Here is a 13,294-nt window from a genome sequence, read left to right as displayed (position 1 = left end):
CCACCTATCCCCAACTGATGCTATTGCTCCTTCCAGCCACTGTACCTGGAACAGATCTGAACTCTGTTTTTATTTCTAGGGATGGAAGAAGCGAGTCTGTGCCTTGGAGTGTCCTCGACGGCACCGGAAGCTGAGCCTCACCTGAGCGGCCCTGTCCTAAATGGCCAGTATGCCATGAGCCAGAAGTTACACCAGATCACTTCCCAGCTCAGCCATGCCTTTCCTGAGTTGCACCCACGGCCCAACCCAGAGGAGAAGCCACCTGCAGGCCTTGAGGAGAAGGCCCACGTACCCATGAGCGGGCAGTCCATGGGCAACCAAATGGCATTGCTGGCCAACCAGCTGGGCCGTGATGTGGACAATAGCCTCAATGGGCGCGTGGACCTGCAGCAGTTCCTCAACGGGCAGAACCTAGGAATCATGTCCCAGATGAGTGACATTGAGGATGATGCCCGAAAGAACCGGAAGTATCCATGTCCTCTGTGTGGCAAGCGTTTCCGGTTCAACAGTATTCTCTCCCTGCACATGCGCACTCACACCGGTGAGAAGCCATTCAAGTGCCCCTACTGCGACCACCGGGCGGCCCAAAAAGGAAATCTTAAGATCCACCTGCGGACCCACAAGCTGGGCAACTTGGGGAAGGGGCGTGGGCGGGTGCGTGAGGAGAACCGTCTGCTGCACGAGCTGGAGGAGAGGGCCATCCTGCGGGACAAGCAGATGAAGGGCAGCCTGCTGCAGCCGAGGTCTGATCTCAAGCCCTTGGCACATGCCCAGCAGGCCCCGTTGGCCACCTGCAACTTGGCCATGCCCCCCAACCACAGCGTGCCCGACATAGCCCACCCGGCACCTTCCCCCAAGCCGGCCAATCTGCAGGAGGATTCCGTGACCCCGGCGGCGGGCTTCCGATGCACCTTTTGCAAAGGCAAGTTCAAGAAGCGCGAGGAGTTGGACCGCCACATCCGCATTTTGCATAAGCCCTACAAGTGCACGCTGTGCGACTTCGCGGCCTCGCAGGAGGAGGAGCTCATCAGCCACGTGGAGAAGGCACACATCACCGCCGAGTCGGCCCAGGGCCAGGGCCCCAACGGCGGGGGAGAGCAGTCAGCAAACGAGTTCCGCTGCGAGGTGTGCGGCCAAGTGTTCAGCCAGGCCTGGTTCCTGAAAGGCCACATGCGCAAGCACAAAGACTCCTTCGAGCACTGCTGCCAGATCTGTGGCCGGCGCTTCAAAGAGCCCTGGTTCCTGAAGAATCACATGAAGGTCCACCTCAACAAGCTGTCGGTGAAGAACAAGTCCCCCACCGAGCCTGAGGTGTCGGTGCCCATGGGCGGCCTGTCCCAGGAGGCCCATGCCAATCTGTACTCTAGGTACCTCTCCTGCCTGCAGAGTGGCTTTATGGCCCCGGACAAACCCAGCCTGAGTGAGCCCACCCAGCTCTATGGCAAGGGGGAGCTCCCAGCCAAGGAGAAGGAGGTTCTGGGAAAACTACTGTCGCCCATCTCCAGTATGGCTCACAGTGTCCCCGAGGGGGACAAGCACTCCCTCCTGGGCTGCCTCAATCTCGTGCCACCACTGAAATCCAGCTGCATCGAGAGGTTGCAGGCGGCTGCCAAAGCTGCAGAAATGGACCCCGTGAATAGCTATCAAGCCTGGCAGCTCATGGCCAGGGGCATGGCCATGGAACATGGCTTCTTAGCTAAAGAGCATCAGCTCACGCGCAACCACGAAGACCCTTTGGCAAACGCCGGAGTTCTGTTTGATAAGGAGAAGCGAGAGTACGTGTTAGTGGGAGCAGATGGCTCCAAGCAGAAAATGCCTGCTGATTTGGTTCACAGCACTAAAGTGGGCAATCAGAGAGACCTGCCAAATAAGCTCGACCCTCTAGAAGGCAGTCGGGAATTTTTGTCACATGGGCTCAACCAGACGCTCGAATACAACCTGCAGGGTCCCGGGAACATGAAGGAGAAGCCTACCGAGTGCCCGGACTGTGGACGGGTGTTCCGAACCTACCACCAAGTAGTCGTGCATTCTCGCGTTCATAAGCGGGACCGCAAGAGTGACGAGGATGCTCTGCACGTGGGTGTGGGCCTGGAGGAGCGGCGAGGCTCAGGCAGCGACCAGGAATCCCAGTCAGTGAGCCGCTCCACCACACCTGGCTCCTCTAATGTGACTGAGGAGAGTGGGCCCGGAGGTGGCCTGTCACAGACCGGGAGCGCCCAGGAGGACAGTCCGCACCCCTCTTCACCATCTTCCTCAGGTAGGTTGGCAGGAGGAAAGGGAATGAGTAGAAGGGCCCTGCCTCCTGCCCCAAACTGCTTGATTCTGTACACCCGCCTCAGGCCTTAAGATAGTTATGAGGTTAGTGAAGCTGGACCACAAAAAGTGGCAGGCTGGATGCTGGATAGTGCCAGTATCCTTCAGGATGATGCCCTGCTCCAGAGGTGGGGCCGTCCTTCCAACCCTGAGCCATGGCTACCAGCAAAAGGCAGACGAAGCTCCGTCCCAGTGCTAGAGAGTATGGCAGGCTTTCTGATGAGGTACTGCATCAGAAGGGTTTTGCCCTTCCTCTGGAACTGTTCAGTTCTGCTTGTAGTCTAACCTGGTACTCAGCTCTGTCTTTGGAGCCCAGGAGCTGACGTTTGGCCCCACATATGGATGTGAATGTGGAAGGTAACTATTTCTTTCCCTTAACTGTATCCACACAAACCTTTTATGTGGGAGTTCTCTCCCCGCCTCCCTCTCCAGCCTGTTCCCTCCTGAAATTCCAGCCTGGCCTACCTGCCTCCAGAGACACACCACCTTCCTCTGATGGTTTTAGCCAGGCACAGAGGTTTGAAAACACAGATGTATGCCTGTGTGTCTTCAACGGTACTGTGTTGCATGGGTGATACAGTTCTATGGTCTAAAATAGCAAAGCAGAAAAATCTGTCATCAAAAATGTCTATGAAATGCAGAAGCATCCTGGCCCTGTTCGAGGAGAAAAAAAAAAAAAAAAGAAAAGAAAGGAAAAAAAAATACATACTAGTCTAAGATGGCTATATTAAAATCACTACCTAACAGTAGGTAAAAGGTTGCCTTCATCCGTATTTCCAAAGTCCCTTTACTAATGGATAGTAAATTGAAAGTTATATCTCCAACCCTTTATAAAGAAAGCACCTTGCTAATACTGTAATCATTCTACTGCCTAACAACAGAGGAAATCATGCCATAACAAATACCCTGTTACTAATGGCAACATTGATTTCTGCAATCAGCCATTAAGTCTAGAAAATGAAAGACAGTTTGAGGCACCTCGAGGCACTGCATAGCCCACTGTTAAAGATGTGGCAATGAGCTGCTGAGGGTCATTTTTTAAAAAGTTTTTTCCTCTCTCTCTCTCTTTCTCTCGTGTGTGTGTGTGTGTGTGTGTGTGTGTGTGTGTGTGTGTGTACGCACTGTTATTTCCGTTGTACGGGTGATTCACTGCGGTAGTTACTAACTAGATGCCGACACATTTTGTTGTTGCTCTCTCACGTCAGCTTCCCTTTCTTCTAGAACAAAACTAGTACTAGGATAAAGTGTGTGTGTGTGTACGAGCGCGTGCGTGCTCGGACTTTCTCGAGTGTGCCGGCTTATTACAAGCCAGTAAAGAATTGTTAATACACATAAATCTGAACTACACATTCCAGAGATTCCGATAGCACTTAATGCTGCTGCTTAAATACCCATGAAACACACTGTCTGCTCGTGGAGTCCTGGACTCACTGGCGATTTATGACTGAAGAGGTGCTTCGGGAGAGTCTAACAAGGATGTGAGGACCACGGGAAGATGGGGTCACTCTGCATGGAGGGGCCTTACACAAGAGGAAAGTTGTGAAGAGTTCCTTCTTGCCGGTGGGAGCCCTGTCATAATGGGTTCGCACATGCGGGCTGGAGAGCTCCAGGCACCCCTCTGCTGTCTCCAGGGATGCTTTCCACCCTCCTGCAAAGGGGGCTTTTCTTCAGGAAATGTGGTTTTCACTCTTTGGAGGTTAGGGACCTTTCAGGGGTGGCAATCAGGAAGCAGACTGGATTTCCTAAGTTTCTGGAGTGACCTGGTTTTCACACTGAAAGATTCCATCTCCTCTCCCAAACCTGCTAAAACAAGAGGGTCTCAGCATAATATTTCAAACCCAAACGCTCGCTCGGCTCTATGAATGACATGTTTACCATGTTTTTATCACCTTCTGGCCAACTGATAGCCAGCCTCTTGCTGCTTGCCCATCTCTAAATACTGAATTGGGAGAGAAAAAAAAAAACGCACACACCCAAACCTAGATTTATTTATTTATTTATCTATCTATTTATTTGTTTGTTTATTGTTAAGAGAAGCAACTGTGGTCAAAAGCAAATCATACTTGAGCTGGCATTAGCCCTGCACTTCATTTTCCCCTGGTGAAGGATTTTACAGTTGTGAATACGGATTCTTTCATTTGGGGTTTGACTTCTTTGTTTTCTTCATATTCAAATCAGACCCTTTCATAATTTTCTGACTAAGTAGGGAAGTGGATGGCGTGCCCACTCTGCAGCCCAAATCAGCTGCGTGTCTGAGGGCATTCAGGTTTTGCTGGGATTTAGGATTCTCCACCAAATCTGGTTCATTTTCCCTCTTCTAACAAGTGTGAGTCTTGTAAAGTACGATCCAAAGACATTTAAATAAAACTCTTGACAGAATCGGTACTTGTATTGTTACCTGTTAGAAACCTGCAAGGTGAAGGGGAGGGGGAAAACTTAAGCCCTTAAGTAAAGAAAAAGTACTTATTAAGGCTTCTATTAAGAAATCACTGCAAAACACGGCCTTACAAATTTCTCAGACTGCATAACAATGTCACAAAACTTCATTTGCATGGCTTGATTCTTTTTTTGTTGAAAACTGGGTCAGTAGGGCCTGAGAAACTATTTTTTCAGATCTTAACCAATGAATTCTTCTTTATAAATCGCTGCTCTTAACATGATAGTAGTTTTGAATTCATCATAAAAAACCTTTTTAGCAGAGGCTCTTAGAATAGATCTCTAGAAGAAGGCTTACAATGAGTGGCTGAGACGTCCTTTGTTATCTGATGTAATTCTTTGCAAAGGAGGATTGGGAACGGAGTAGCTGTTTAAAAATGTCTTGCTCAGACCGAGACGAAGAAGGGGTCAAGTTTGCAATCAAACAGTTATTGCCAAGATGGGCGACTGTCACTGGCTAGGCTAATGTGGGATGCAGCTGTTTGTTATGTGAGCAAAAGAATGTTTGAATCAGTGAACATGTGAAAATGATTCCAGTGAACCAGAAAATGTGTTTGTTCTTTTGCCTCTCCAAACTGCTGAGAACCAAGCTTAAGATCAACTGCGAAAACTAAGACCTTTGACAGACGGGAGGTCACATTTTCTAACAGAAAAGCGACAGAACTTGCCACACAGATCACCTCCCCATCTCCCTTTGCTGTCATTTGTTTATTTGTTTGTTTGTTTATAAGTTCACACCGTAGTACGTGTCCTTTGCTTCTGTGTGCAATGCAAAGTGAAACTATTTGGAGAGTGTCAGCTTATAAATTTTACTCTTTTATGACATTTAGAAAGCAGGGCGGCTGTTCTGATGCCTCCTCATTTCCTGGCTTGCGTGCAAAGGCTCTGATGACATTAATCTCTGCGTCTTTCCCTAAAATTTCCTCTCAAACCACCACTGTATCCCAGTTTTTGCTTTGAGTCAGAAAACAACTGAAGTTCTGTTTCTTCAGATTTTGCTTTGGAAATCATGCTTAGTATAATTAAAACTTAATGTACTAAGAAACGATACTGTTCATTATATCCAACAGGGCAGTTACCTTCCGAATTCCCCATCATTTTGGAGTGGGGATAATTGAAGTGTTGATGGTGGGAAGGGGGTAATTGAATGCATTGACCCTCCATTCATTAAATAAAGTCAGCAAAGTTGCATGATCAATGGAAGCCAGGGAGAGAGAGATACAAAGATGGAAATATCGTTAACCCCTACTTCTTCTGCTATAGTATTTTGAGTTGGACAAGGATTATTTGATCAGCTGGACTAAGAGCCTTGGGGGTCGGTCTGCTTTTGTTGCTAGAATGCATTCCTGAGATGCTGGGTCTCCATTCTGCCTAGGCCCATTGACCACTGCATCAAAGGCCTTTATCCACAACCCCCTGCAATACATTGGTGATAGTGATATGATAGATTTTCTTCCTTTCTCACATTTTTTTCTCTTGTGATTCACCCTCCCCATCCCCATTCAAGATAACCACTGCCTGTTCCACGCAAACAAACCCAAGCACTCAAGAGATGATTTTTAAAAATGAAAAGAAGAGAAAAGAAAAACTGTATAAACTCTGAGGATTGAGGTCTCCTTTTTTCCTTTCCTTCTTTTCTCTCTCTTTTTTTTAAAAATTTTTCTTTCTTTTTTTTCTATTTTTTTTTTTTTTGCTTGTGCATTCCAATTGTTCTTAAAATATTTGGCAATGTCAATTAGTAACTGAGCAGAGTTAGCTGATGAACACAATTTTCCAGTAGACTGAGCACCCTATTGTTGCCGAGCGAACAGCAGATTTCTAAGGTCATTATCATTCGCTGGTTGCTTGGCCCAGCTGCTTCCTGCTGCAAAAGCCAAACTTTATACTGGAGCTCGGGGATGGCTGCAGCAACAGGGGGCTGGGAGGGGGAGAGGGGAGCTGGCTGCAGAGCCAAAGACAGTCATTATCAGCAGAGGAAACAGAAAGCAAAAGTTTCCAGGCCATTCCAGGAAAGCTGCGGCAGCAGGCTCTGACCCCACCCCCACCCTGTGCCTTGGCTACCACCTTCTAGAAGGTTGGGAGAACACCCCCAAGCCATGGTAGCAATTGACTTCTCGTACACAACTTTGGGAAGCACTCATTTCATTTATAAAGTGCCTTAAGAGTGTTTAACCCACCCGAGCGCATGGGTGCGATTCCCGCATAGATAGATAAAGACACTCCCATTTTCAATTTTAAAAAGTCATTTTTTTTTTAAAAGATGCTTTTAGCAACTCGAAATGAGTAAACTCAGGGAAAACAGGCAGAAATCAGCATGCCATTCTCCAAAGGGACCTTTGAACAGGAGGTGGTCTGAAATTCCTTGAAAAATACAATTTTATACTGGGGGCTTACTCCTGTGCCTGTTAGGTTTTTTTTTTATTTTTTTTTTATTTTTTTATTTTCCTGGCTCCTGAAAAACCCCTACCCCACCCCCAGTTCAGGAGCTGTTTCAGGGAGATGAAAAGCTGCACTTTTTTTTTTTTTTTTTTTTTAAAGCTCAGCTGTTAAAGCTGAACGCCATATGCAGCCCTTCCATCCCCACCACGGGAGCATGTGCAGGCGGCCACTGTGTTTGTGGAGATTTACGGAGGCCCAGCTTGTGTGTGCCGAAGTCGTGCCCAGGCAGCCGCTGGCCAAGGTCCTTCCTCCAAGTTGGTGATTCGGTGGCCTCCTGCCTGGATGGATACCCTGGCCGAGATTCCTGGGGAATGCCAGAGAGAGCAAGTGTCAGAGGCCTGGGTGTCCTCCCTCAGTCCTTAGCTCTTCCACGTGGTCCTAGGTTGGTCCATTTATCTGAAGCAGCTTGTGATGTTAGCTGACCGTCACTGGCAGATGCTGGGCACTTCGTTTTCTTCCTCCCACGGGAACTGAATACTTCTCTTTAAGTAACTTTGCATTCCAAGGTGAATCCTCTTTGCTTTGTGTTTAGAAGCAACTATTTACAAACGTACACAGAGGCTTCTGCTGTCTCACTTGCCCCCTTGAACGAGGCTGTAAGCCCCGCTTCCTTTGAGGCTGCATGCTGCTGTCAGCAAGTCAGCCAGTGGAAAATGCCACCAGCTCTGACAGTCTTCACATGGCAAGCATGGCAGAGGAGATTCTGGAGGTCTTCCAGAATCCCCTACACCATCCTAGTTTGTGGGACACCCTTTGGGGCCTGAAGAATTTAGAGTCCCGGCCTGTGACTGCTCAACATCCAGCCAGTGTTCAGTTGATAAATGCAGACTGTAGTGATCCCCTCTTTCCCTCTTGGTATGCTTTCAAGGAGTGCTGCGTCCCAGCCCATGGACCTCTGAGACACTCAAGGTGCTCCACAGTGCTTACTAAACTGGAAAATGGAGGGGGTCTTTTAAATCCAAAATTAATGGACATAAGAAAAACATAGGTGAGCAAAGGGCAGGTGACAATGAAGGAAAGAATTGAACTGTCAATTTTGAAAATGTAGTGTGAAGGTTGAATGGGAGTTTCTAGTTCATGTCCTGGCTGCCATCCCTTTGGGTAGATTGGGGCTAGACTTAGCAAATGGCCTTACAAATAGGCACTGTGGGGCTGCTACACTTTGGTAGCAGGTACGATGAGTTCAGGAGCCGCCTTTCATCTATTCCCAGTGTCTTTAGGTCAGTAGGAAATTCCACCCACCAGACTGACTTTACACACATTGAACTGGTGCGGTGTCTGTTTGCAGGGCTTCTTAGAGTCCTCCTGCTCCTCCCACCCCCTTCTTCACCAGGTAGCTGATCCTTTGAATCCCTTATTTGGGCTGCTTTGTGTCTTGCATATAAGAAGTACATTTTCTGGAAAGGAAGGCTGGAATGTGCCTCACTTTATGCCCTTAGGTATCCAAATTTCATGTGGCCTTTACGAAATTTAAGAGCAGGGATAAATTTTGAGTCCTGTGAGTCCTCTGTTTTACCATGGAAGACACAACTGGACTCCCGACTCCCCAGGATACTTGCGGATCTCAAGATGGAGATGTAGAATCCATTGAGGAAAACTCAACATTTTTTTTTGAGACGGGTTTCTCGGTGTAGCCCTGGCTAGCCCGGAACTTGCTCTGTAGAGCAGGCTGGCCTCAAAGTGAGAGAGCCACCCACCTCTGCCTCTCGAGTGCTGGGATTACAGGTGTGTGCCACCGCCCAGCTAGAACTCAATTTTTCATGCCTCTTTGCAGGAGCACTAAGGAGCCCTTTGGCCTGCAAAGGCAGACAAGTGTTCTAACTGTGGAGCGGTGTGTAAACGTTGAGGGTGAGGGTTTGCCACAATTGTGGAGATGGGCAAATTGGCTCTGGGAACTCACCTATCTAATGATGACTGCATTGACACTTGTGCCATCTGTAAACCTTGGGTCTTCCGGCTACCCTCCCAGGTGCTCGCCACCCTTGCCGGCATCTGACAGGCATTTCTCACCCTTGTTGAAGTGCCAAGCATGGCCTGGAAGGAAAATGGCCGGGACTTGAGAGTATACAGAAGAGCCCTCCAAGATGAATGGAGAGAGGAGGGTTGGGTAGGCAGGTGGTGGGGGATGTTGATCTCCCCAGGAATGATCATGGCTGCAGCTGAGAGGAGCCTAGGGTCTCCCTTGCCTTTTTCTGGCAGGATGGGACGATAGCAACATTTACTTAAGCTGTGGAGTCTGGCACAGCCGCATCCAGGCGCCATCTGGAAGGCCCTTCTCAGAAAGCCACAGGCCCTCCCCACCAGAACCCAGGGGAACAGGACTTGGGCAGAGCTTGGGTTTTTTTTTTTTTTCCTTGGGTACAGCTTGAGCACCCAAGCACCTGAGCAGGCTGAGACCCCTCTGGGACACGCATAGCTAAAGTGTGGACTTCCCCTCTGCAGTCCTCTGGTTAATTCTAGAGGCGGATCTGGCTTAGGTTGGCTTTGTCTCCGGGGCACTCACTGTCCCAGCTGCCTCTCAACCTGATTTACTTGATGTTGGGTATTGCTTCCTGCCGTTGCTCAACTGCTTTCTCTAGGTATAGACACACCTTGGAAAACCAAGGCCCATTCATGTCATGGAAGTGTACCTTTCCCTAAATGTCCTGGGGAGAAAGGCTCTAGAATTCAATGGCTTGGCTCATGATGAATAGGGCAGACTATGTATAGAGACCTGATACTACCCTTTCCCTGATCTGCCTCCTCAAAAGAAGCACTGGTGTCCTAAAGCAATGAACGTCTAAACTGTGTCTGCAGCTACCTGGTGTGTGGCCACGGAGCTTCACCAGGAGCTGTGCTGAAGTCAGGGGGAGTGGTCTGGGTGCAATTCAACTGGCTCCTGTTTGCTTTTCCCTTACCAAGAGAAAGTGAGGGCTTAGCTTCTCGAGGGACCCTTGGGGCTCTTGTGTGACATGTGACATGTGTCTGAGAGAAGTGAGAGACACAGCACAAGCTTACTCCTTGGCTGTGCTGCCCACTACAACTCCAGGCCAGGATAGGGTGGGGTGGGAGGGGCTTCTCCCCGAAGATGCCTGGGCAAAGTGCTCTCTCCAGTGAGGCTGTGAGGAAGTGAGTCTCTGGCGGCCTGGCCTTGGTTTTTAATACCTTGTCACCGGCTTCCAAGGATCAGGGCTGTTTTTCACAGTCCTTGTGAGGCAGTGCCTGCGTCTGAGAACTCCTGTCTGCCTGTGATGGGGTCTAGGGCATTCCCCAGAAGAGTGTATCCATTCTCTCACAGAGGCATCTTGCACAAATGGAATCTGGTTGGCACTCCACTCCTTTCTGTCCTCTTGTCTGGACTCAGGTCAAAAGGCGTCAGATGCATGAGGAAACAGGTCCCCACCACGACGTTATCTTTATCAGAGCAGAGTGTAGCCACTCTAAGCTCAGTGGCCTTTGTGTGGTGCACAGATTCCCTTTGCTGTCTTCAGTCATCCCGAGAGACAACTTGGAGTTTTTCCAACTTGCCCGTGTTGAGCTCAGTATCAAAAGAGGACAGTGGTACTCTCCTTGAAGAACAAGTCAGATACAGTGTTCTCTTTGTAGGTAGAAATACTTAAGATTTTGATAAAGGTGTTTTATTTATTTATTTTCCCTAATAATGGAAATGATCCTCCAGCTTGTCTGTGGTGTGATGTCATAATCCCAGCTGAGGGAGGAGCCTTGGTCTGGTTTGTGTCATTCTCAGCTGGGGTAGAGCCCTCTGAAATGACCTGCTTTATGTGATGCTCTTTTCTGTTTTCTTACTATAAACTAACCATATTCATTACTTGAATATCTAGAAGATACAGATAAGTTATTTTTGTTTTTAAACCTAAGCATGGTGGCTCATGCCTGTGAGCCTAGCACTCAGGATATGGGGGCAGAAGGATCTCAAGTGTGAAGCCCACCTGTTGGTGATTCCAAGGCTACATGGCCAGACACTGTCTCAAAAACAGAAGCAAACAAACAAACAAAAAAAAAGGAAGCAAGCAAACAAACCAATTTTAAATACAACAGCTCAGGACTTACCTCCGTGATTATTTTAATGCATACCTTTCCGTTCTATTTTACACAGCTGACAGTGTGGTTAGTGCAAGGGGTCACATTGTACACATTCCTGCTTAACTCTGTGTTAACTAGAAAGTTCTGCAGGGCATATGGCACCTGTAGTAACCGCTCATTGTGCCTTAGCTAAAGGGGCACCGTGAAGTTCCAATAAAGCCTTTTTAAGAAAACAGGCAGGAGAATGGACGTGTCTCATAGACTGTTCCATGCCGTCCTATTGTAGTAGCTATCCTTTTGTTTCGTTTTTGCTGTTTCAGGACAGGCTCTTCCTATGTAGCCCAGGATGATCTCAGACTCGAGAGCCTTCTATTTCAGCCTCCCAAGTGCTGCAACCGGACAGGCACACCACCATGGCCAGCATTTTTTTTTTTCTAACTTTTTTTTCTTTAAAGCACCACAGAATAAGTGTGCTGCCTGGGGAAAAACAGATACAGAGAAGAAAGTGTGTATCTATAAAACGACTTACCTGATATATCTACCGAACTTGTTTTTGGTTTTCTCACTCTGAGAGGTCACACCTCTACAGACTTGTGTGTGTGTGTCTGGATGGTCCCGATCACACGTGCAATTATTTTCTTAGGTGTAAGTACAGAGCGCTTGAGCTTGTGGTCCCGGGCTGCCGTCCCCGAGGCTATAGATGTGTATCACCCTGCGGTGCTCCAAGGCTGCAGCTGGAGGCCATTCTGTGCTGGAGATTTTGCCGCAAGTAAATTCCTTCTGTGGCTGTCCCCTGAAGTGAACTCATTCCCTTCACCAGGGTACTCTCCGACTCATTTGATCACTCATAGAGGATGCATTTGTGTTCAATCATTAATTCATCTATTTACTTATTGAAGGATGAAGTATTAGGCATATTCGGGATGCTGAGCAACGTGTATTGTGGATGCAAAGGTGAAGAACAAGAGAACACATCGCCACCCACAAAGGCTCACACACAGTTTAGGATTTGTCACATGACATGGAGTCAGACAGACACCTGGAAGATGTTAGTGCTTCAGGAACTCCTTGGTGTCCTGTTTTTGTACCCTTATGTCCTAAAGGGAAAGGATCCTTATCTGTTACCTAAGCAACAATTTATTTCAATAGGTCAGACTGGTCTTGAACTCTCCATCCCCCTGCCTCACCTCCTGAGTGCTGGGATTATAGGCATGCATCTCCTCATCTGGCTTTGAGTAACTCACCAAGCAGAGACGAATAACTCATTTCTTCTGTAGAGCCTAACCAGTCTTGGTGATGCGAGGAACAGGAAAGCATGAAATACTAATTAACTCTATCTTACTATCATGGCATACCCAAAAGAAGCAATCCAAGAGGAGAGAGGTCAGTTCTGATGCTGGCTTCAGGGGTCATAGCACAGCATAGCAAGGAAGGTATTGTGGCTGAAGTGACTTTGTCATGGCTAGGGAAGTTTGCTGTGCTGGCTTCTCACATACTCATACTCATATAGTACACATACTTCTCACATATGTAAAGAGCAGAAGAGCTCTGTCTGGAAATAGGGCTGGATGACAACTTTCAAGGCTCTCTCCCCTGGCGATCCTCTTCACCATTGAGGCTTCAGCTCCTAAAGGTTCTGCAGCCTCCCAAGATACCACCACTAGCTGGGGATGAAGCTAAAGGGACATTCAAATCACAACACGCTGACTTGTCCCTGTCCCCACCAGCCTCTAGCTGCAGCCGTTTCTCCTCTGCCATCCATGAGAAGGCGTTGGAGGAGAGTCTGGTTTCCAAGGAAGCCTCTTAGAAGGCAGGAAGCACAGGGCAGGACAGGTACAGGTCTCAAGGAGCTGGGCACCTTGGCAGGGCTGCCTGACATGGTTTTTGGAGTGACAGCAGCACAGAAAGGTCACTGTGTCCACAAGTGGGATAGAGAGGAGGCTCTAGAACTTGTCTCTTGGTCTCTGTCCATACTGCCATTTTGGTCACTGACTAATAAACGGAGCAATTGTCAGACTTGCACAGTGGGTGTGAGCCTACCCCTGGGGTCCTCAGTAAGAGCCCCTGAATAATTGCGTGACTC

The 13,294-nt window shown here is 48.3% G+C and overlaps 1 protein-coding gene across 2 annotated transcripts in view; it reads left to right on the top strand.

Moving 5' to 3' along the window:
• Znf536 (zinc finger protein 536) overlaps positions 1-13,294 on the top strand; it is a 320,701-nt gene that overhangs the window by 73,731 nt on the left and 233,676 nt on the right. For both annotated transcript variants that reach the window (XM_055595039.1, XM_055595040.1), the window contains exon 2: positions 80-2,257. In XM_055595039.1, coding sequence (XP_055451014.1) covers positions 82-2,257 — 2,176 coding nt within the window. In that variant the 5' untranslated portion in view covers positions 80-81. The remainder of the gene's footprint in view (positions 1-79; positions 2,258-13,294) is intronic.

The sequence above is a fragment of the Psammomys obesus genome, unplaced genomic scaffold (genome assembly GCF_907164565.1).
Source record: "Psammomys obesus unplaced genomic scaffold, mPsaObe1.curated_primary_1811, whole genome shotgun sequence".
Taxonomy (NCBI): Eukaryota; Metazoa; Chordata; class Mammalia; order Rodentia; family Muridae; genus Psammomys; species Psammomys obesus.
Note: the sequence above shows the minus strand (reverse complement) of the source record. Positions and strands in the feature narration are given on the sequence as shown.